Below are 22053 nucleotides of genomic sequence, written 5' to 3'. Positions count from 1 at the left end.
AGGTATGCCTGAAAAATATATTTGCAAGGATCAAGTTTTCTCCAAATTATATTTTAAGTTTAAAAAGAAGAATGGACATTAGACATCCGCTGCTCATGTCCCGTTCCTTCTGCAGGCCTTGATCGTACCCTGTGGTGAGTGATGGAGGGTAGGCCTGTGGTGAGCAGCTCAGGGAGTTGTGAAAGCTGTGGCATTCATCAGAGGGAGGCATGGTGCGCTTCTCTGGAAGGACTTCTGGCTGTGTCTTTGGCGTGTTGCAGTTTTTAGGTAGCTGAGGTGGTATCTTTGAAGAGGCCAGATATAGAAAGTTGGCTTCTGAGGAGGATTTTGCTGCGCTGATGAGACTGGCTGTGACTCTGGTGTCAATAGCAGAGGTGACTTCTAAAGAAAATGCCAGTTTTCTAAAGTGCTGTATCACGTTACACTCCCACCCAGAAACGTGTGAGAGTTTCAGCTGCTCCACATCTTCACCGGCATTTGTTGTTGTCACTCTTACTTTAGCTCTTCTAGTGGGTGGATGCTGGTCACTCAATAGCGCTTTTGACTGAGCTGTCCTTCTCGCTTGCTCATGAGTGACTAGGAAGGTAAGCTTTCTTGCAGGTGCAGGTGACGTGGCTTAGGTTACAACCTGTGGGTGCACTGGGATGTGATGGTAGGGGCCAGGTAGATAGTCCTCCACATTCGTGAAGGGGGAAACCCTTCAGGCACTGGGTTGCCTTCTTGGTGGGTGGAATCTACCTCCCCTTCTAATCTTTTAACCTCATGGTTCATGCAGAGGCTCCAAGGCTCTGAGAACCTTGCTTCCCCTCAAACTAGTTTAAGCAGTAATAAAGAAGAGAAATTATTCCTGTGTTTTGAAAGTTTGCATTTCATATTTGTATGGGGCCCCTCTACTTGATGGTCAAGAGAGAGCATCTCAAGGCACCTGAAGAGCAGGGGGACCCACAGGAATCTGACCCAGAAATGACCTTGTTACCTGGCATGCCTATTGCTCGTGTGTGAGAGAAGGCAAGCGGCACTAATCACTTCTTGGAACCAACCTTCCATTGTCCTGCCAGTTCTCAGGGCTAAATGTGGTGAGAGGAAATTTTCGTGATGTCCAAATATCAATTATGCTTGAATGCGGTAAAACTGTGCCACACTTTCACTGTGGCAATTCATGCTCTCTGATCTTCAGAGGATGGGCTTCACTCCCTCGCTCAGAGAGCCAGCAGGATTTTAACTGCAGAGCACAGGAATGAAGGCTCAACCCAGGCTTTATTGCATCAGCTGCATGTTGATGCCACAAAATGTGTTTACAACTCTTGAGCCACTTAATTTGTGCTTAAGTTGTGCATTCTGCACTAGATGGTGCAGGAATGTTGTTTTTTTGAGCATCTTTACACATGTTTTTAGGCTCCTGGATCTAGTCCTCACGTGGTTGGGGTCAGCCAGCCACACACTGTAACAGCTTCGAGGCTATTTGTGTCTCAGTCATTACCCTTGGCTGTGTAGAGGCTGGTATGCACCCTTCCTGTGTAGAGCGCTGCTTTAGTAAAAGAGGAAGCAGGCTGAAGGCACCAGAGGGCAGGCGTTTGGGTCAATTTGAAACTGAGGACCAGCATATTCAGCTGGAAAGTGTTTAGAACATTTTCTCCAAAGGAAGCAAGAGGGGTTTGGGTCTGCTGTCTGACACTCTCAGTTCACTAGTGATTATTGTGTGTCAGGGAGGGGCCTAACCCAGCAGATGCAGTTGAGTGAGAGGGTCCCTGTTCCAGGACTCAGAGTTTTAGAAGGAGGGCAGGCATGAGGTCAGCTCAGTGCAGTTGAGAAATGCGTGGAGGTTTCAGAAAGGGCTCAGAGAGAGCTGTTCTCTCTCTCCCAATAATTTACAGGATCAGCGTTCAGTATTTGGGTGAGGGTTTTAATCTAACTGGATAATTCCCTAGGATGGTGACTTGTTTTGCATTCCCCTCCCCCCAAGTCTACCTCTGACCCCTCCACAGCCTGGGCCGGACTGGAGAGGTCGCCAACACGCCGAGGGTCTAGCTCACCTCTTGATGAGAGGCTGGGTGCCGAGAGGCAGTGCCCAAGCAATGTCCAGGTCCTGCATTTAATTTATCTCCCTCCCTGCTCGTGCCTCATTATCACACTGAGTGCGCTGCGGTTTCTGCCACGCTGAGAGGGAAATTGGGAAAGGGCCAAGAAGCGACAGCTGCCGAAGAGACAGAGGGAATCCTCCACGGATGTCCCTTCCACCTGTGCAGGGGGCTCTGGCTGCCCTCTAGGACCAGGGTGCCCAGAGTTACCTGGCTGTCACTTCGGTGGGGAAAGGGACTTCAGCTGGTTGTCTTCATGCACTAAATGTCTGAGCCTGGTGATGTTATTTACAAAGTCCCTCCACCAACATAGGTCCCAAGTAGGTGATAAAGGTACTCAGTGGGACCGTGACAGAAGGACAAGAACTCTTAACCTCCTGTTGGGGTGCACAAAATCCAGGTCCCATGAGACCCTCTCCTTTTAGTTAAACACACACACATGCATAAATGGAACAAAACAATAGTCATGATAAAGAACCAACCCTCCAGGGAAATGGGATTCAGAACTTTCCTTCCAATACTAGAGGGTCGAATCATCTGAAATCATTTAGGTCTGAGGAAGCGTAGCCGGCCATTGGGTCTTTTGTCCTGAAGCTCTTTGTCTGTACATCCCATACACCTCACATACTGGAATTCTCAGAAAACTCAGCCCTTTCTGCTCCAGTCCATCCGGGCCTGAGAGATGGACCAAGCTGGGAGCCTGGCAGGCCTGGCTCCCTCCACACCTCAGAAATTCCAGATTTGGAAGGATTAAGCTGTCTGCTGTGGAAATGCTTAATTCCTTTTCTCTGGACATTTTTGGAAGGCTTTCTGCTTTTTTAATCTCCTGACTTCTTGTTTGTGACCAAGTTCAAATTCCAGAGAGGGAAGCAGCCAATATGTGTGATTATTTCCTCTTGTACCAAGTGGAACTAGAAGAATGAACTTACTTCACTAGAAATAAATGTACCCTTTGGACCTTCAACTAAAACGAGCATGCACAGTCGATCTGGCCCCTGCACCGTTTGTGCAGTAATTAAACACAAAAATGAAAGAAGATGTCAGAGGCATGCTTTCATAGTCTGTTTTTAGATATAAGGCAGAAGAGAATAGAAGAATCTTTTGGGGGGGAAAAAAAGATTTCTTTTTGCCCTACACTCTGCCTTGGGCAGGGATGGCCACCTAGAGAAGAGGGTGATTCTAGGGTTGCAAGTGATAGGGGTTCACCTTGTGGCTCCACAGTTTGAGTTGTGCAGTCTTAGGCAAACCTCTTAACTTCTCTGAGCTCCAGTCAAAATGCGGGAAATAAACTTCTCTGTTCTTATAAGGATTGAAAGAGATAATGTATAAAAAGCTTTTAGCATGGGGCCCTGCCTAGGGCAGACTCTCACTCAATGGGCATTATTATCATCTCACTGTTATTACTCTGATAAGAAAATGCCACTATTATAGAAACCCTAGGAAAGCCAGCGTGAGTTCAGTGCCGGGCAGCTCAGTGCTCGGGGGTGCTGTGCTAAAGACCCTTGCCTTGTGTTTCTGGGACAGCTGGGGGCCGAGGGCATGTGGGCCATGGTTTCACCCTTGCTGTGCCCCCCAGGTGATCTCCTCAGCGTCCTGGACTTTCCGTTCCTGTATTTCTACAGATTCCATGGCAGCTGCTGCGCCAGGTAATCTTAACTCACAAAACCCTTGCACTGTTAATTTGTGTGTCTGTTCTACCAGCTATGTCTTCATTTCAGTGAGGTCCAGGGTCACTGCCGGTTATCCAGTGCGAGGCAGAGGGTGTGGGTGCAGGCGTGGAAGCAGCTCCCTGGGCCATCAGCGGGGAGTTATGAGCACCCTCAGGTGCTCAGGGCTGGCCTGGTGCCTTTGACCACCCCTCGCCTGCAGAAGTTTTTAGGCCACAGCAGTGCTTTTCAAACTTGCTGAAGAGCTAGGATTTCCTGACTTTTTTTTTTCTCCCCCCTCCATAAGCAATTCTTTTAACTTCAGTATATAACACTAATGAAACTGATAGAGTTCAAAGAAAGATTTGGGTCCATAATCCGACCCTCTCGACTTCTACCTTGGCCTCCCTCTTGCTCCTGAAGGGCACCCTCCTAAAAACCCTCAACTGAACCCCAAGACTATGTGAAACAGATTTTGGAAACCACTGAGTAGGGCATGCCTGGACAAGGCGATCTTTAATATTGGCCTTGGAAAGTACTTGGGGGTGTAGACTGATTAAATGGGTAGGATTAGGTACATGGAAGCTTAGAGCCATCCTGTTTCCCTTTTCCTGCTGTATTCCCCCCCTTTGCTTGACTTTATTACGCTCAGAGGTGGGAAGATTGCTGTGGACAGTCTCAAAGCAAGTATTTGGATATGGTAGAAAAACCGGATGGGCTGAATTCCTGCCTTGCTGCTTCCTAATTGTGTAGCCTATGGTCAAGTTACCCTCATTCTCTCAGCCTTCGTTTAGTTTTCTCATCTGGAAAATGGAAAAATAGTAGCAATGCAGGGCGACTGTTGTATTGAATAAGGTGTTTAAAGCCCTACACGTTGAGCCTGTCCCAGTAAATGATGGCCATCATTATTATCTGCTCGGGCCAACTGTAGATAAAATGCCAACAAACCATGAGCAATTGCTACATAAAAGTCCACACATATAAGATTGCACCTTGTCAAGCAGTGATTCTTTGCAGAGTCAAAAAGCCGATATGTAGCTAGGTACTGTTTCCAATGGGGGTGTGCTAGGACCAAAAAAATCAATGTTATATAGAGTTTGCTTCTGCATTTGAGCCTCAGGATGATTTATTTATCATCTTCAGAGAAATTTCAGGAGGACCCTGACAGAATTCATCTTCCCAGTTCCTATCAATTCGGTCAGGCCTTGCTGCTTATCTAGGATGTGTGATGTGAGTGTCAGCGCTGTTCCGGTGCCCGTGGACTTGCCGGCCTGTGGTTATTTGGCAGGCTGGGCTGACGGGTTGTGGAGGAGATATGATTACTTGGCATAGGGCAGCACAGCTCACAGCCCCTTGGTGCTGGCTTTGTGGGATGACATGCTGGCTCCATTTCTGCCTCTTCTTATCTGCAACTTTCTCATAACCCAGTGTGAAAAATCAGGAATTTTTATTCAAAAGATTTGGAACTATTTCTTTGAATTGATTTAATTCTCTCTTACATTTTACCCCCTGACTTCAGTACCAAGCTTAACCTCTTTTAAGAATGTGTTGCTTTTCCCCATCTCATCTCATGGCTCCTCCAGGTTCTGGGGGGGCTCGAAAGGATCCTGGAGGTCTGAGGGGACAGTAGTAGTAGCCAGGACCTGGATACCCCATTAACAGGGAGCCCAGACTCTTTCACTTCTGGGGTCCTTCCACTGATTTCAAGATCTGCCTCCATAGCAAGAGGCAGAAGAGCTGAAAATGGAAGGAGAAAGATGAGGGATCCATGGGTAATTTAGAAATGATTCACAGACATGCAAGTCAAGTGATGGGAGCAAGTCATGGATGCTTTCCTAAGCATGTCAGTCAAAAACCAGGAGTGGCTCAGTGCCAGCAAACATTCTGTGCTGAGGGGAGAGGTCAACAGGGAATCATGCCCTTCCTCTGGCTTGAGGTGGAGGGGAGGGGAGGGGAGGGGAGGGGAGGGGAGGGGAGGGGAGGGGAGGGGAGGGGAGGGGAGGGGAGGGGAGGGGAGGGGAGGGGAGGGGAGGAGAGGAGAGGAGAGGAGAGGAGAGGAGAGGAGAGGAGAGGAGAGGAGAGGAGAGGAGAGGAGAGGAGAGGAGAGGAGAGGAGAGGAGAGGAGAGGACCAGAGGGAAAGGAAGTATGGGGGGATTGGATAGGCACCTGTGAAGTTGTTACCTCCTTGGACGCAGGGAGTGGATTCCACCCAGAAGAACCCTGAGCGCTGGCTGCCTTGCTTTCCACACTCAATCTCACAGCCATGGGCACCTGCAGCATCTCACTTTGTCTCTCTGGTCAAGAGCATCCGTGGTGAGGTTTGAAGAGAAGTGGAAAATTATTGCAAGAGCCAGGAAACCTGGATTATAATTGTAACTGTGCCTCAGTTTGCTTGTTAATAAAGTGAGACTTGGGGCTGGGGAACCTTTCTGTTCTGAAAAATGTCTGATTTCCATAAGGTAGGTTAGGGACCACTGTGCTCATTCCTACTTTAAGAACATAGAACCTGAGGCAAGAAAAAAGAGGAAAAAGGAAAAAGGGGGGATTTGGTCAAGGTTACAAGGGTCAATAAGCATGGCTGAGAACAGATATTCAGGTCACTTGATTTCCAGCCTGCTGCTTCCCACAAGAGTCTCCTTGCTTTTCGGGTTTGAGTGACTCCATGTCTTACTCCAGAGCTACTCTGCCTCCCATGACTCCAGATGCAAATCTGAACGAATTTGCAGGTCAACTGGGCCAAGCAGGCTGATATAGACACAAGGGAAGCCTAAGGCCTATCTCTGGTCCTGCGCCAAGAATGTGGCTGTGAACTAATCTAATCTAATGAAGCGAGGGCACACACTTCTGTGAAATTTGGCCTTCTTCAATTCAAGCTGCTTCCAAGTAAGCATGTCCAATGTTGATGTAATATCTACTATGACCAAGGCTCCATGCTTGGCCCTGTTGGGAAAATGCAGAGAAACCCAAGATCAGGCCCTGCCCTCTCAGAGTTCATGATCAGAGTTGGAGCCACACACCAGTCCTTCTAATTAAGGTCAGATGGCAGTGTGGCACTTGAAGCCCTGTGGGTACAAACAGATACAGCTCATAAGATCTGTCTCTTTGGTTTGGAGCACAACTGCAGTTGTGTCTCATGCTTTTCAATTTTAAATTCCAAATAAAAGCCACACTCATGCCCCCATTTGCATTTATTTGCAGGAAGTGAGCCTCTATCATGAGTCTCTCTGCCATACTTTCTTCCCCAGTCATCTAGCCTCCAAATGTCAGGAAGCACAACCTTTCTGTTTGGAGTTCCCTTTGCTTTGGACTTGGCCACACAGTAACACTTTTGAAAATGGGTCTAGCTCAGGTCACTACCTTCCTGTCCACTGCTGTGTCAGTGCCTTGCTGGTGCAGACCCTGGAATAGCCCCCGAGATGCTGCTCCAGCCTCAGCCCCCCAAGAAGGAGGCTTTTTCAGGCCACACGCCTGGGCTTAGGCATCATTCCCAAAGCACCGTTTCTCTGTAGGTAGACCTGGTTTGGGGGACTTCTGTTACTGGAGCCAGTCCTCCCCTTTCAGATTCTTGCCTGGAACCCAGGGGCCAGTACAGTAGAGACCCTCTGTCCTCATGTGGTGAATTTCCCTTTGGAATGCTTTTCCTGGCAGTTTGTTCTGCTTGAAGAAAAAAAAAAAATTTAGAAGCTCTACCTTGGCAAGCACCAAACTGCGGAAGTAATATGGGAGGGAGCAGGATGTATTGTCCTCCACATTTTTTTCTTTCATGATTTAACCAGAGACCTCCCAAATTTCTGTTCCCCCCCTCCCCACCTCTAGGAAGATGCTCTCATCACAGCTCCTTAGAAAAGTGGAGCTTAATGGGTTTTTTAATTTGGGGTGTTTTTATCTAGAGATCATTAGAAAGCACAGATGAAATAGGTGTGTAGTAATTAGAAATTGACTGGTAAAATGTAACAGAAATAGTTACCTGTTGGCTCAAAGAAGGCAAGCCTCACTAACAAAAAAAATATTTTCTCCTTCCAGTGGATTTTTAGGATTCCTTCTCATGTTCAGCACAGTGAAGCTGAAGAGCCTTGTGGCCCCAGGGCAGTATGCAGCCTGGACTTTCTTTGCGAAGGTAAGAGAGAGAGGAGGGGTGGGAAAAAGTGATCTCAGGGGCCTTTGGATCCAGTGTTCTCAGAGCCTGTGTAACATCAGGTTTGAGCTTCATGAAATCATTTCTAGTCACTGGCCCTTAGACTGATCCTCATTCATTCAGGTAACAATTTCTGAGGCCTTCTTTATCATGCTCCTGGAAGGGGACCTGGGTAAACCTCTTAATTTTCCTGATCTTAATTTCCCCATCTGAACATAAGAGGTCTCGCAAAAAAAAAAAAAAAAGAAAAAGAAAAATCTCAAAAGCGTCTCCAATTCTAAGAAACCGGACTCCTGGCTGCATGGGGCAGTTCTTATCTCCCTTCTTGGGAGCTGTGAGGGTGTCCAGAACTCAAAGGACTTGCCAAGAGGTCTCAGCCCATCAGAGGTGATAGGAAGATAGGCACATGACCAGTGTGGGAGACTTCGATGAAGACTTCATAAAGGGGACTCTTACAAGAATGCCCATGTGTGTATCTTACTGACCGTGGTTGAAGCGTAAGATAGGTGGGAAAATAAGAAGAAACAGAAGGAGCAGGATAGCATCTGTGGGACACGTGATCTTCACTGAAATACTTTGGGACCAGTTCCTTCTGTGGAGCATTTTGTTCCTCTAATGTTTGTGAAGGAGTTAAGCTGCAGGGCCCTAGGTGCTGCTTCCTAGGAGTGGTATTTCTTAATTCATTTAATCTAATGAAATAATCATTTAAATGTATGCTTTTAGTCCACTTTATGTTTGTTGGTTGATTTTCCCCCCATAAAACAAAGGCAAACATTTTTCTTTGAAAATGAGACTTCATAGTGGTATTTTCTCCTGCGTGGTCTATTTTTTTTAGAGCATTGATAATTCTAATTCCAGCAGAATGTAGAGAGTGGCTGAGGTACTGACTTCCAGCATGATGGAATGAGTAGATTGACAAATCCTCTCCCCCCCAAATCAACCAGAAAGCTGGACAGAGACTGTCAAAAATATCCATTTTAGCTCTCTAACAATTGACCAAAGGCATGCAATAAACTGAGGAGCATTTATTTGTTCATGAAAACTACAAAACTTTGGGTAGGAACAGCATGAGTTTGTGGCATTCTTGCCTAAGGTTGCTTCCATTCCCTCCTCCCCAGCTCTGTTAGCGTGATCTTTTAACCAGAGCAGGGCAGGTTATGGAAACCAGCAGCTTGTTGGTGCTTAGAGAATACTCCATTTGTAGTATTTTTAGTTAAAAGTGGCCATGTTAATGTTAAGTGAACAGGAAGAGCCAGTAGCTCTACCGTCTTGAGTTTATAGTCCTCTTTGGGACAAGCAGTGGACCAGTAGTCTAGCTGGGAACTTAATAGATAATTCTGAAAGATGTGAGGGAAGCTTGATAGCTCTCCATGTATCCCAGACTGACCTTAGTCTGTGTGCACGAGCAGCAGAGATGGAGTGTGCCGAAGACATCCACCCATCCCTGGCCAACAGAGCCTGTGTGTACACAGAGAGAGAGAGCCAGCAGCAAGGAAAGGCTGGGGCTGACATGGAAACTGTCTGAAATTTGAATGTGCTCCCCAGCCCACACACAGAGTCAGAAGCAGAGAGGAGAAGTCTTTCTGGCTCAAGGTGTGTGAGCAAAACCTCTGACTAGTCTTTGCCAGAACACTAAGCTATGCAGATATGGGGATGACCCCTGGGAAAGCGGGCTTAAAATCAAAACAAGGGGGGGAAATGGGTGAACACTTGAGCAACTGTACCTTATACAGGAGACAGATTTTACAGACTTAGTCCAGACAAATTACTAAGCAAGCAGAACAATACCAATAACAATGCTCTGGGAGGAAGCCAGAGTCCAGAGTTGCTACCATGTATTATGTAAAGTGTCCAGTATTCAACAGAAAAATTAGAGGCATTCAGAGAAACAGGAAGTGTGATTTATGCACAGGAAAAAAGCAGTCAATAGGAACTGTGTCTGAGTGTCCTCAGATTTACAATGTAGCAGAAAAAGACTGCAGTGCAGCTATTTAAATATGTTCAGGCATAGAAAGGAAACGATGTTTAAAGAATTCAAGGAAAGATTCAATGAATACAGAATCTCAATAAAGAGATAGAAATGATTTTTAAGAGAACCAAATGGGAAATCTGGGGTTGAAAAGTATGACTGAAATGACAAATTCTCCAGAGGTACTCAATAATAGATTTGAGATGGCAGAAGAAAAAATAAGTGAACCAGGAGGTAAATCAAAAGAAATTATTCACTGTAAAGAACAAAGTGTTTTTTTTACAACTGAAGAAATGTAAACAGAGGCTTAAAGACCTGTGGGACAACATGAACCACAGCAACGTATATATAATAAGAATTCTAGAAGAAGAGGAAAGAAGGATAGAAAAAATAGGGTCAATGGTTGACTTCTCATTAAAAACAATGGAGGATAACACATATCTCCCACCAGGAATTCTATATACAGAAAAATATCCTTCAAATATGAATGAGAAATAAAGACAGTCCCAATTAAAGACTGAGAGACTTGTTGCTAGCAGTCATATCAATAATTACACTAAATGTGAATAGACCAAATACCCCACTCAAAAGTCAGAGATTGTCAGACCGGATAAAAAAACAAGACCCAACTATATGCTGTCTACGAGAGATATACCTTAGATTCAAAGACACAAAGAGGCTGAAAGTAAAAGGATGGAAAAAACGTAACCATGCAAACAGTAGTCGTAAGAGAGCCGGCCAGAGTGACTTTATTAAAATCAGACAAACTAGACTTTATGACACAAAATAATACGAGAGAAAAACAGGGACACTTAATAATGACAGAAGGGTTAATCCATAAGGAAGATATAACAGTTGTAAATGTACACACTCCTAACAATAACAGTCCGAATTATACGAAGCAACAAGTGACAGAATAGAGAAACAATGGTAGTGAAGATTCCAATACTGTGGGAATGCAGACTGATGCAGTCACTGTGGAAAACAGTATGGGCCTTCCTCATGCCTTTTGACCCAGCAATCCCACTTCTAGGAATAAATCCTAAGAATCCTGAAACACCAATCAGAAAGAATATATGCACCCCTGTGTTCATTGCAGTTTTATTTACAACAGCCAGGATCTGGAAACAGCCCAAGTGTCCATCAGTAGATGAGTGAATAAAAAGCTGTGGTACATTTACACAATGGAATACTACTTGGCCATGAAAAAGAAGGAACTCTTACTTTTTGTGACAGCATGGATGGACCTAGAGATTATTATGCTAAGTGAAATAAGCCAGTAGGAAGAAAACAAATACCATAGATCTCAATTATATGTGGAATCTAATGAACAAAATAAACTGATAAGCAAAATAGAACTAGAGGCATGGATACATGGAACAGACTGACAGCTGTCAGGGTCAGGGGGACTGGATGAAAGAAGGTGAAGAGATTAGCGAAAGAACATATACACATAATCCATAGACACAAACAACTGTGAAGGTGAAGGTGAGCAGAGGTGAGGGGGGATGCTATCTGTAATAGTGTCAACAATAAAAATAAAGTTAAAAAAATTGATGGAACAACTAGATAGAAAAGCAAGGTTATAGAAGGCTATAGATGACTTGAGCAACACTATCAACCAACTTGACATAACTGCCACTTATATGATGCTCCACCCACTGACTACAAAATACATATTCTTCTCAAGCACACATGGAACATTCTCCAGGATAGATGTTATGCTGGGTCGCAAAACAAGTCTCAAATTTTAAAAGATTAAGTATCTTCTCTGACCACAAGCAGAATTAAATTAGAAATTTACAACAGGAAAAAAATTCTAGAAAACCCATCTACTTGGAAATTAAATAACATATTCTAAATAGCCTGTGAAACAAAGAAGAAATCACTGGAGAAATTAAAAATATTTTGAACCAAATGGAAACAAAAACATAACATATAAAAATTTATGAGATGCATCTAAAGGTATTGCTTCCAGGGAAATTTATAACTGTAAACACTTGTATTGGAAAAGAAAAAAAGTCTCAAATCAATAACCTAAGCTTACACATTAAGAAATTAGAAAAAGAGAACAAACTAAACCCCAAGCGAGCAAGAGGAAGGATATGATAAAGTTTAGCTCTGGGAGCAAATGTGGTTTTCAGCGTCTATAAATTCCACCCATGCATTGAGGCACCAGAACTATCCCCACTCCAAAATTAAACAGCAGCCTGATATGAAAAATAATATTGTCAAAACTGTAAGATTTTCTGTTAACCATGCAATAAAGATTAAAATATCCTCTGTAAAAGATTAAAAAAAAAAAATTTTAGTGTGGGAATTAATTAAATAGAAAACAGAAAAACAATCTTGTTTCTTGAAAACATCAACAAAATTGACAAACCTCTAGCTAGACTGACTAAGAAAATAAGAAAAAAAGTAGAAATCGGAAATGAAAGAAGGGATAGCACTGCTGATCCTATAGAAACTAAAAGCATTGTATATTATTCATACTATGAATAACTTTATTTCAGAAAATTAGACAATTTAGGTGAAAGAGAGAAATCCCCAGAACAACACAAATTAGGACTATTGACTCAAGAATAAGTGGAAAGTCTGAATATACTCATAACAAGTAAGTAAGTGTAAGTAGTAATTAAAAATCTTTTCACAAAGAAAAGCCCAGGGCCAGTTGGCTCTAATGATGAATTCTATCACATGTTTAAAGAAGAAATATTTTTTCTTTGCTAATTCTTTTAGGAAGTAGAGGAAGAGGGAATAACCCCTAATTTATTCTATAAGGTGAGTTACCCTGATATTAATGTCGGGTTAAAAAAACTGTAAGAAGAGTACAGACCAATATTCCTCATGAACATGGATCTTTAACAAAATATTAGCAAACTGAATTTGATAACATACAGAAAGCAACATATACCATGATCAACTGAGACTTATCCTAGGAATGCAAAGTTGTTTTAACATATGTAAATTATGTAATACATTATGTTAATAAAGTAAAAGACAGAAATACATGATCATATCAGTAGGTACAGATAAACCATTTGACAAAATTCAAGGGATCACTGACGATTATGATAAAAAGAAACGAGTGAAGGTGTTTAAGAAAATTGTCTGCACTGGTCCTGTAATTGAGCATCCAGAGTATGGAGAAGTAATTCAGTTGCAGGGTGACCAGCGCAAGAGCATATGCCGGTTCCTCACAGAGAATGGACTGGCTGAGGACACCAGCTGAAGGTTCATAAGTTTTAAGTACTTTTGGCTCATGGAAGCGGAAGTGAGAATTTCCTTGCACTGAGTAGAATGTCCCTTCTGTTCCTTGTCACAAGTTTAAAAACCTCATAGCTTGTATAATGTAGCCATTAGAGGAAAGCATTAACTTGGACTAGTGTTAATTCCTTCATGCAATAAACTGAAAAGAGCCATAAAAACAAAAAGACTTCAATAGACATTTCACTAAAGAAGATATATGTATGAATGGTTTATAACTCCTTGAAAAGAAACTCAACATTATTAGTCATTAGGGAAATGCAAATTATAACCATGATGAAATACCACTACATACTCATAGGGTGGCTATAATTTTCAAAAAATAGACCAAAAAAATATTGACAAAAATGTGGAGAAACTGGAATCCTCATAAATTACTGCTGGGAAGGTAAAATGGTATAGCCACTTTGGAAAATTGGTATTTCTTAAAAGGTTAAGCATAAACTGACTGTACTACAACCCAGAAATACTATTCCCAAGAGAAATGAAAACATATGTCACAAAACACTTAAGCATGAATGCTTATTGTAGCATTAACGATTCATAATAGCCAAAAACTGGAAACAATCTAAATGTCCATTGACTGGTGAATTTATAAGTAAGATGTAGTATATACATACAACAGGATACTATGTAGCAATTAAGAGGAATGGACTATTAATACATTGTTACGACATGGATGAATCTCAAAAACATTATGCTAAGTGAAAGAAGCCAGTCACAAATACATATAGTATGATTTCATTTATGTGACATTTCCAGAAAATGCAAATTTATAGAGACAGAAAGCATACTGATGGTTATTTGGGGCAGAGACTGACTACAAATGGGGTGATGGAAGTGTCCTAAAACTGAGTTGTGGTGATGGTTGCCCCATTGTTTAAATTAATATATTAAATTTGTAAATTTAAAAAATCATTGAATTTTACATTTACAATGGATGAATTTTGTGACACGTAAATTGTCCCTGGAAGCTGTAAAGTAGCAGTGCTCAAAGCATAGTGCTTAAATTTTGTCTCTTTAAAATCAGGGATGACATTTTCCCTGTGTATATGGCTTTGCCTATTTGGCCTCTAGTTCCATGAGTCTCCTTTTTATTTATTATATTTTTTTCTTTTCTTCTTAAACTAGTAGTTAATTCAAAAGTGGAAGGATTTTTAATCCTTCTTAAATGTGAAGGATTGGATAAGATGAGCCATTCAGGATTCTTCTTTCCTCAGTTTATCAGATAATCTCCCCCCTCTGCCCTTTTTCTATTAAAAAATAAACTGTTATCCTTAAGGACATAATATTTACCCATTCTTTGGGCCACCTACATATCAGATGTGCTGACATTTGAAGTATATCATAATTGTACTTAGCAATACAGCATTTCCCCATGATGTCATTGTGACTCTACTGGGTGACAGCATATTTGGAAAGTGACTCAAAAGGATGCTCCCTTGGCCCCAGAGAAGAATTTGGGTTCTGTGAAAACTCACAGATACACAGGCAGGGAAGTCATTCAGAAGGGGGCTGGAGTGCCTTCTTCCTTGCTCCAAATGCATGCACCCTCTGCCATTTTCCATGGAGTCCTCATGTCAACTTCATCACTTCCGAGTTCCGAGAGAAGGCATCCATGCTCCCCTCCGTTCCTCATCTTTCTTGGGTCTCAGAGTGCTCGGCAAGGGAAAAGAGTGCTGTCTAAGTCGCTGTGTATTGTTATCACTATTATTATTGTTCTTCTCTCTGGGAACTGGAGTACAATTCTAAGAAGCTAAAAATAACAACATTTAGCAACGCTTTTTAAATTCCTCCCTTCATTTTGGTAAAGCCAGCTATGTGAAATCTAACTGCATCTTCATAAAATCTTGGGATCCCTTCCCACTTGTAATGAAAAGCATTGATGCAGGAAAAGAGTGATTGAATTTAAGAGAAAAGCAATGAAATGTGTAGACATATAAGGAAGATGTGGTATGAGTTTATATTTTTTCTGGTAGTGGTTTTTTCCAGAAGATTTAAGTTCTCATGAGAATTCTTCCCGGATTGAGTAGTGTCTTGTCTCATCCTTCAAGATGACAGCAGTTCTCAGCACCCATTGGGAAGAGGCAACTGAGGCCAGAGTGAGTTTATATTGAGGTTGAGCCAGGAGAGGAGAAGCATCTCCAAACAGCAGCACTGGCCCACTAGGCCCTTGAGGACCCAGTATTTGCTCCCCATTTCAAAGCTGTCTCCCTAAGAAGACAAATTTCTTCCTTTAAGCTAATGCCATAGTTGCTGCCATCATTTTATAGCCTGAAGGCAGTGGTAGACCAGAAACCCAACTCCTCATCTGTTCTTTTTGTGACCCTTGGATAATAATTTTCTATAGCTTGCTTAAGATGTGTCTCTTGATTTGGTTTAGTTTGTTTTTTGATTGTTTGAGTTTCATCTTTTAAGGCCGGGACGAGGGTGGCTGTCGCTCTCTGAGCCGTGTGGTTTGGTGTCTGCGTGTGATATGATTCTCGCGGTCTGCTGAGAGTGAATGAATGCTTCCTTAAATATTGTGCCCTAGCTGCCTCACTTGCCCCCATTCCCAGGCCTTTCTTGGACGCTGTGTAAGAATTTACTGCCTACCTGAAACAGTTGTGCATTCAATGGGATTTTAAGGTATACTAGATTTGTATACAGTTTTTGTGGCATTGGATGTGTCTTTGAATGGCTTTTTGGGCCATGGTTCTACCAATCAGTCAACATCTATTAGGGAAAACTTTGGAATATCTGAATGTTGTGGGGTAGGGGAAATGCATTCGTGTAGGTGTAATGTTTGCCTAAGGCATCTTATAATCCAGAGGAGAAAGTCAAAGTGACAAGGTGAGATCCTTAGAGGACATTGCTGAGCCAAGTAGTACCAACTTCAGGAGTTGGGTGAAGGGAGGGCTCTGTGATTTGAGGCAGCAGAGTGACTGAACTGGCCCCCGTCAGTGCTGGTTGCCTGGGAAAGGCTAGAGAAAGGAAAGAGGGTTGAGTGCCAGGGGCCCGTAGGCAGGACGTGCAGGTGGGGAACTGTGAGGTAATAAATTTGTCTAGAGGAGGAGGAGAGTGTGGAGGAACAGGGGAAAATTGGGGACAGAGAGTCAAATTATAGGTAGCCCTAAAAGCCATGCCACAGAGACCGCTGTGAACCTCTGAAGGACACTGGCTAAAGGCAATGCTTCAAGCAGGTTGATACGTGATGGTGCTTAAAACAGATTGGAAATGAGTTCGAAGCTTTTAGAAGGGAGGCGATCCAAGGTAATGATGGCAAGGATAAAGGCAAAAGGTCAAATTTGACTGAAAATTTGAAGGGAAATAAATTTTAATTGCATAATTTATCACATAATTGATGTGATGAAAGAATTAGACAACTAGGACTCATCATTTCAGGGCATTTTGGAAGAGGGAGTGGGTAATGATAGTTTACATTCGGGGAGCGGTGGATAGGGATCACAAATGCCTCCAAGGTTTTTAGCTGACATGGGAAATCCATGGCGTTACAGACAGAAGTGGTGTGGTTGTGAAAGAACATCTTTGGGGAGGAAAGCTGGTGAAATCTATTTCAGACCAATGTGTGTGGTGCAAAAAGCATCTAAATGGAGCTGTTTTGTGTTGGAAACATGGGGTGAAATGTAGGTGGGAGCTCAGCGCTTTGCATGTTCTTCGGCTACAAAGAGATGGATTGAAATCAAGAAAATGAATAAATAAATGAGCTCATTGAGAGAGTGAAAAGATTTAGGGAGAGCAGAGCAGGGGTCTAGGACTTAGCTGGCAACCAATAATGAACAGAAAAGAGAAGTAATAGCTAAGAGGTAGAAGGGGGAACCAAGAAAGTCCAGTGAGGAGACGTCTAAGGAAGAAGTTTAAGGAGGAAAACAATATGCCACCAAGAGGTCAGAGAGATCCAGGTTGAGAAAAGACTAGAGCAAGGCATTGCTAGTCTTTGAGGAACCCGTTTTAGTACAAGGGCAGGGATGAGAGTGGGGCAGAGATGGATCATAAATACTGAAGAATACATAAGAAGTGGATAGAAGATTGTGATTGGTGGTGGGCAGGGGGATGGCCAGGTCTAGTGAAGATAATGTCTTCTCGGAACAGAAGGACTTGGGCATGCTTGAAATTAGACAAGAAGACACCCACCCATATTCAGAGTTAAAGATGCTAGAGAATGAGGGGAAATTGGGAAACCATGATTGAGTAGGAGGTGGAAGGAGTGGGGGGGCTAGCTTTAGAGAAAACAGAAAGCCTTTTCCTGAGCCTCAGCAGAGGGACAATGATTGATAGGAGGGAGGCTTTTCCATGAGGCACATGGTGGGAGGGGACTGGGATTTCAGGGAAAAAGGAAAGAAAAGAGCACTCACTGTCTGGCTTTGATGCACTGAAACCTTCTAGCCCTCAGTTGTTTCGCCCACAAAGCAAGGAGTCTAGACTGGAAGATATCTAGAAATAGCTCAAAATGTGATGATGCTAATGACTATATCTGATATTTAATACGACAGTGTTGACTATATCTGATTTTTAATACAAAATGCTGATGGCATTCATACTCAATTGTAGGATTATATATAAAATGATGATCTGCTAGCAGCCATATCATTAATTATCAGTACCTCCTTATGAAAGCATTTACTAGATTTAAAGTGCATACTAGGGCCCATCAGAATAAAGTAGGAAACCACTCAGCAATCTGACCTTCTTCCATCCCTGTTACCAAATTCCACCTTCTCACCTGGAAGATTGTGTGTGAATGCTAGATGCAGTTAATTGGAATGTTTGCCCCTGTTTTGTTTAGAATTTGGACAGTCAAAATTCATGCGTAAGGAATGCTGCTTAGGATAGAATGCTTCTCACACAGTCCAGGTAGAAGATGGGGAAACATTCTGAGTGGTGGTCCTTTGTGAGACTTCAGACCTGGAGAGCATGGTGAGTGCAGAAGTGGAGTGAGGAGGCAAGGAACATAGTGTAAAATATTACAAAATTAGAATATTCTAGAACTTGGACTCCTCAATGTTTCAAGATAAAAGAATATATGAGATAATATATGTGAAAATAGCTGGGGATTGACAAAGTGCAGTACAAACATTCTGTAGAGTCATATAAACTAGAACCAAGACTTAATTTTGACCTGGCTTTGAGTCCCAGGTCTGCCACTTTCTAGTTCATGCTTTATTTCTCATTTGTAAACAAATATGATAATAATGTCTACCTTACTGAGAGGGTTGATTAATATTTAGACAGCCCTTGAATAGTGAGCGCTAGCAGTTGGCAGGCCCAGCTTGGCTCTGTCAACCACTAGTCTAATTCTTTCACCAAATTAACCAGTGATTTCTTGAGTCTGAATTTACCATTTGTATTTACTGGTTCTAGGTAGTGAATTTAGTTGTGGACTGCCTGCTTTAGACACTGCTCAGAATCTGATATGCATGAGAACGACTCTCACAGCTCTTTTAACCAGACATTGTCTAACAAAAGAGGAAATTGATGCACCATTCACAATGTTTTTAAACCTATGTAAAGAGTCATTGATTCAGAACAGTTGCTGTGCCTGTGAAAAAGTGTGTTTGATGGTTTCCATGGAAACCACCCTGCTGGCTGTTCTGCCATCAGTAGCCTTAATTATACACTGGGATTGCCAGGGAGTCTTCAAAGCTGTCTCCATAACAACACCTCCTTGTGTAGTAACATGACCACTGTCCTGAACTGTGTTTCCCATATAGGAGTTTCTCTTAAAAGAGTTGAGAAGATTCTGCTGGTAAGTTTCAACCTCCATTTGATTTATCCTTACAGAAAAAATCTTAACTAGACAGGAATTTTTCTGAGTTTTGACTGCCTATCTCTCAGGCTGTTGTGCCAGGTCTTCGGCCTGATGTCTTTCTTTTTTTCAGGACATGTTGACATCTCTCTTGAGCTATTGCCAAGATATTGAACTAAGAAGGAGTCTTGGCTATATCAGTTTATTAGATAAAATTAAACCTATTTTAGTATAGGGTGGACTTGTAAAAGCATTGTCAACAGATACTGTTAGGGTTTGATGTTTGGAATTTTTAAATGTCTCCAGGACCATTGGTAAAACTCTTGCTGTTTCTAGTGTGATTAAAAAACCGAAAGAAGAAGGAGCAGCACCTTAGTGTCTTTCTAATGTGGAATCACACAGATTTCATGACTTCTAAATAACATAATTTCTTACTTTCCACCTGAATTTTTAGATATATTTGTAGGGAAATTCCAAAGCTTAACATCGACTCATAACTTTTATCTTCTGAGAAGGTGACAAGTAAACACATATGTCAGATTTTGGAAGTAGACTACTTAGGTTCAATTTCTGGCACGTGATTGCGTGTACACACCCCTCCTCTGCTCCCTCCCCTCCACACACACACACACACACATGAAACAGACTGTGGAGAAACCCTGGAAGTACTGTATAGCTATAATGCCCATCACATTTTGCTCTCACTTCGCCAAGTCTGTGCTGAACAGAGTGTGAGCTCTCTTCCTCCCCCTACTTCCTACTGTTACTACTATTATTTTTCCTAGTTTTGTTGAGATATAATTGATATATAACATCGTATGAGTTTAAGGTGCATAACATTTGATATTTGATATTTGGTTTTAGCGTACAGTGTGAGACGATCGCCACAATACATTTAGTACACATCCATTTCCTTACATAGTTACAAAAAAAACATGGCACGCTTCCCAAGCCCGGGGTCCCCCGTTCCCAGGCGCCTGCGAGCCCGGTGGCCATTCTAGCTCGAGTCTGTGTGCTGCCCAAGCGGGCGCGGTGGCTTCTCTGTCCTTATTATTTTCATCACCACCATCGCCACCGTCTGCTGGGGCAGAGAAGCCGTTGCCGTCTTTGTGGATGGTAAACGTTAATTACAAAAGAGGCGGCCTCTTCGGGCCACTCTGTATTTCTCCCCATCTTCTCGGCTTCATCCGACTCCTCGCCCAGAGCCTCTCCTTGTCGCCTGTGAAATCTCACTTGAACATATAACCTTCTGGGTAGCCGCTGAGTGTTCCTTTTACTTTCTCCCTTCAGTTGTAACTCAGCACCTTACCGTGCCCTGGAATGGCCTGAGGAGAATAAATTATTAAACCCAGTGAAGCTGTGCGGTGATGTAACTTTTATGCTCAAAGAGGATGCTTAGAAAATCTAATTATGGCCGTTTCCTAATTAAATCATTTTTCTTTTTCACAGTCTAAGCGGCTGGGGCAATGAGAATACTTTTTCATGGAAAATTAAAACCTAGAGGCGGCAGCATAATTTCCTTTACAGTCTCGAGCTGGGCAATAATAACAGCATGTCGATGTCTTTCCATGACATCACTGTCGGAGCAACGGGAACATGTAGTGGCAAGTTAGGGAGCCGCTCTGTTATTGTTGAGCTGTATGGAAACAGTCAGCACAGAAGTTAGTTATCTGGGAATTATTCGTTTATGAACGAGGTTTTCCCAGAGGGAACGTGGGAGGGGAAATATAGTTTTGGATTAAAGAAAAAAAAAGTTAAATTCCATTTCCTATTGTCAAAATAATTCATGGGGAAGTGAGCGATGTTAATGGACATCTTGCTATTTTGGATAAGGTTGTTTTTCTTGTTTCCGATTATGAACTCTTAATTTTTTTCTGGGCTATTTTTAGTGCCATTGATCATCACAATGTTCTGTGCTGCAAAAATATGATAACAATTCTGGGTTTCACAACTTTTGACCTGAATGAATTTGGTTTAGTTTACTTCTTGAGGAAATACTTTGAATTTCTGTAAGTTTCCTGACTGCAAGGTTTTATGTGGGTGCTGTTATTATCTAAGATAATTTGAAATACCTAAAATTAAAGTGGTCTTTGCAACATAAAGTCCAATTAATTGGTAAAGTTTTACAAGATGTCCTTTGAGGGATGAATTGATGTGTACTTGGTTCATTGTAGGATAGTATTGAATGACGTGAGTGCTAAGCAAATGCTTAAGTCTTATTTTATACACCCTTGCAGGTTTCTCCCCTCATATCAGAAACTGAGAAAGGTGGAATTCTGCACATATCACATGAAGTACCTTCAACTGCCTCCAACAATGCTCTTTTCTTTAACTGTGCCATTTATTCTGTTTGAGATCACTTTTCCTTATAAAGACCCTCTATCTGTATCCCCAGAACTGAGTTCCCCAAGGTGTGGCCAGACACAGGCTACCCAACAGAGAGCTCTTCAGGCCCTGCACATGCCCAAAGCAGAGGGCAGGCCACGGGCAGAACTCAGGGCCTATGTCATGAGAGAATGAGCTGCCTTAGTCAAAGTTCATAAAATGGAACAGTTCTCGAGAAATCTGAATGAGCAGACTTTTGTTACTTGAAAGCTAAGCTTTGATGCATAATCGATAGGAATGGCACGTGGATTTGAAAGACTTGGTAGGCGTTTACTTGGTGCGAGATTGTGATCTTGGTGGCCTGATACCACGCCAGGTCCCTCCCCACACTTGTTCTTCTGCTTTATCCCCCAAAGTGTAATTTCAGTGTGAATCGTCATTTGCTCATTTTTTTACTGTTCAACATTTCTCTCTTAAGAAAAGTAGTCCAAACTTGTTTTTCCCCCTCTTGTCTCTACATGGGCCCTTGAACTGATCCAGTCCTTTTTGTTTGTTTGTTTGTTTTCTTTTGTGGGGGTTTTTTAAATCCTCACCTAAGGATATGATTTTATTGATTTGAGAGAGAGAGAGAGGAAGGGAGATGGGGGAGAGAGAGAAACATTGATGTGAGAGACACATCGATCGGTCGCCTCCCGTCGCACCCCTACTGGGGATTGAACATACAACCTGGGTATGTGCCCTGACCGGGGATCGAACCTGCAATCTTCTGGTGTACAGGACGACTCTCCAACCAGCTGAGCCATGCCGGCCAGGGCCTCAGTCATTCTTTAGGTTAAGTTTTCCGATTCTTTTTGTTTCTGTATTAGTGGACTGCATCTGACTGTAA

At 42.5% G+C, this 22053-nt stretch overlaps 1 protein-coding gene across 1 annotated transcript in view; it reads left to right on the top strand.

The window, feature by feature from the left end:
- Nucleotides 1-22053, top strand: part of SLC35D4 (solute carrier family 35 member D4) — a 103674-nt gene that overhangs the window by 50126 nt on the left and 31495 nt on the right. The window contains exons 12-13 of the mRNA XM_016211521.2: nt 3655-3724; nt 7749-7842. Of these exons, the coding sequence (XP_016067007.1) occupies nt 3655-3724; nt 7749-7842 (164 nt within the window). The remainder of the gene's footprint in view (nt 1-3654; nt 3725-7748; nt 7843-22053) is intronic.

This window comes from Miniopterus natalensis, chromosome 7 (assembly GCF_054644295.1).
Source record: "Miniopterus natalensis isolate mMinNat1 chromosome 7, mMinNat1.hap1, whole genome shotgun sequence".
NCBI lineage: Eukaryota > Metazoa > Chordata > Mammalia > Chiroptera > Miniopteridae > Miniopterus > Miniopterus natalensis.
Note: the sequence above shows the minus strand (reverse complement) of the source record. Positions and strands in the feature narration are given on the sequence as shown.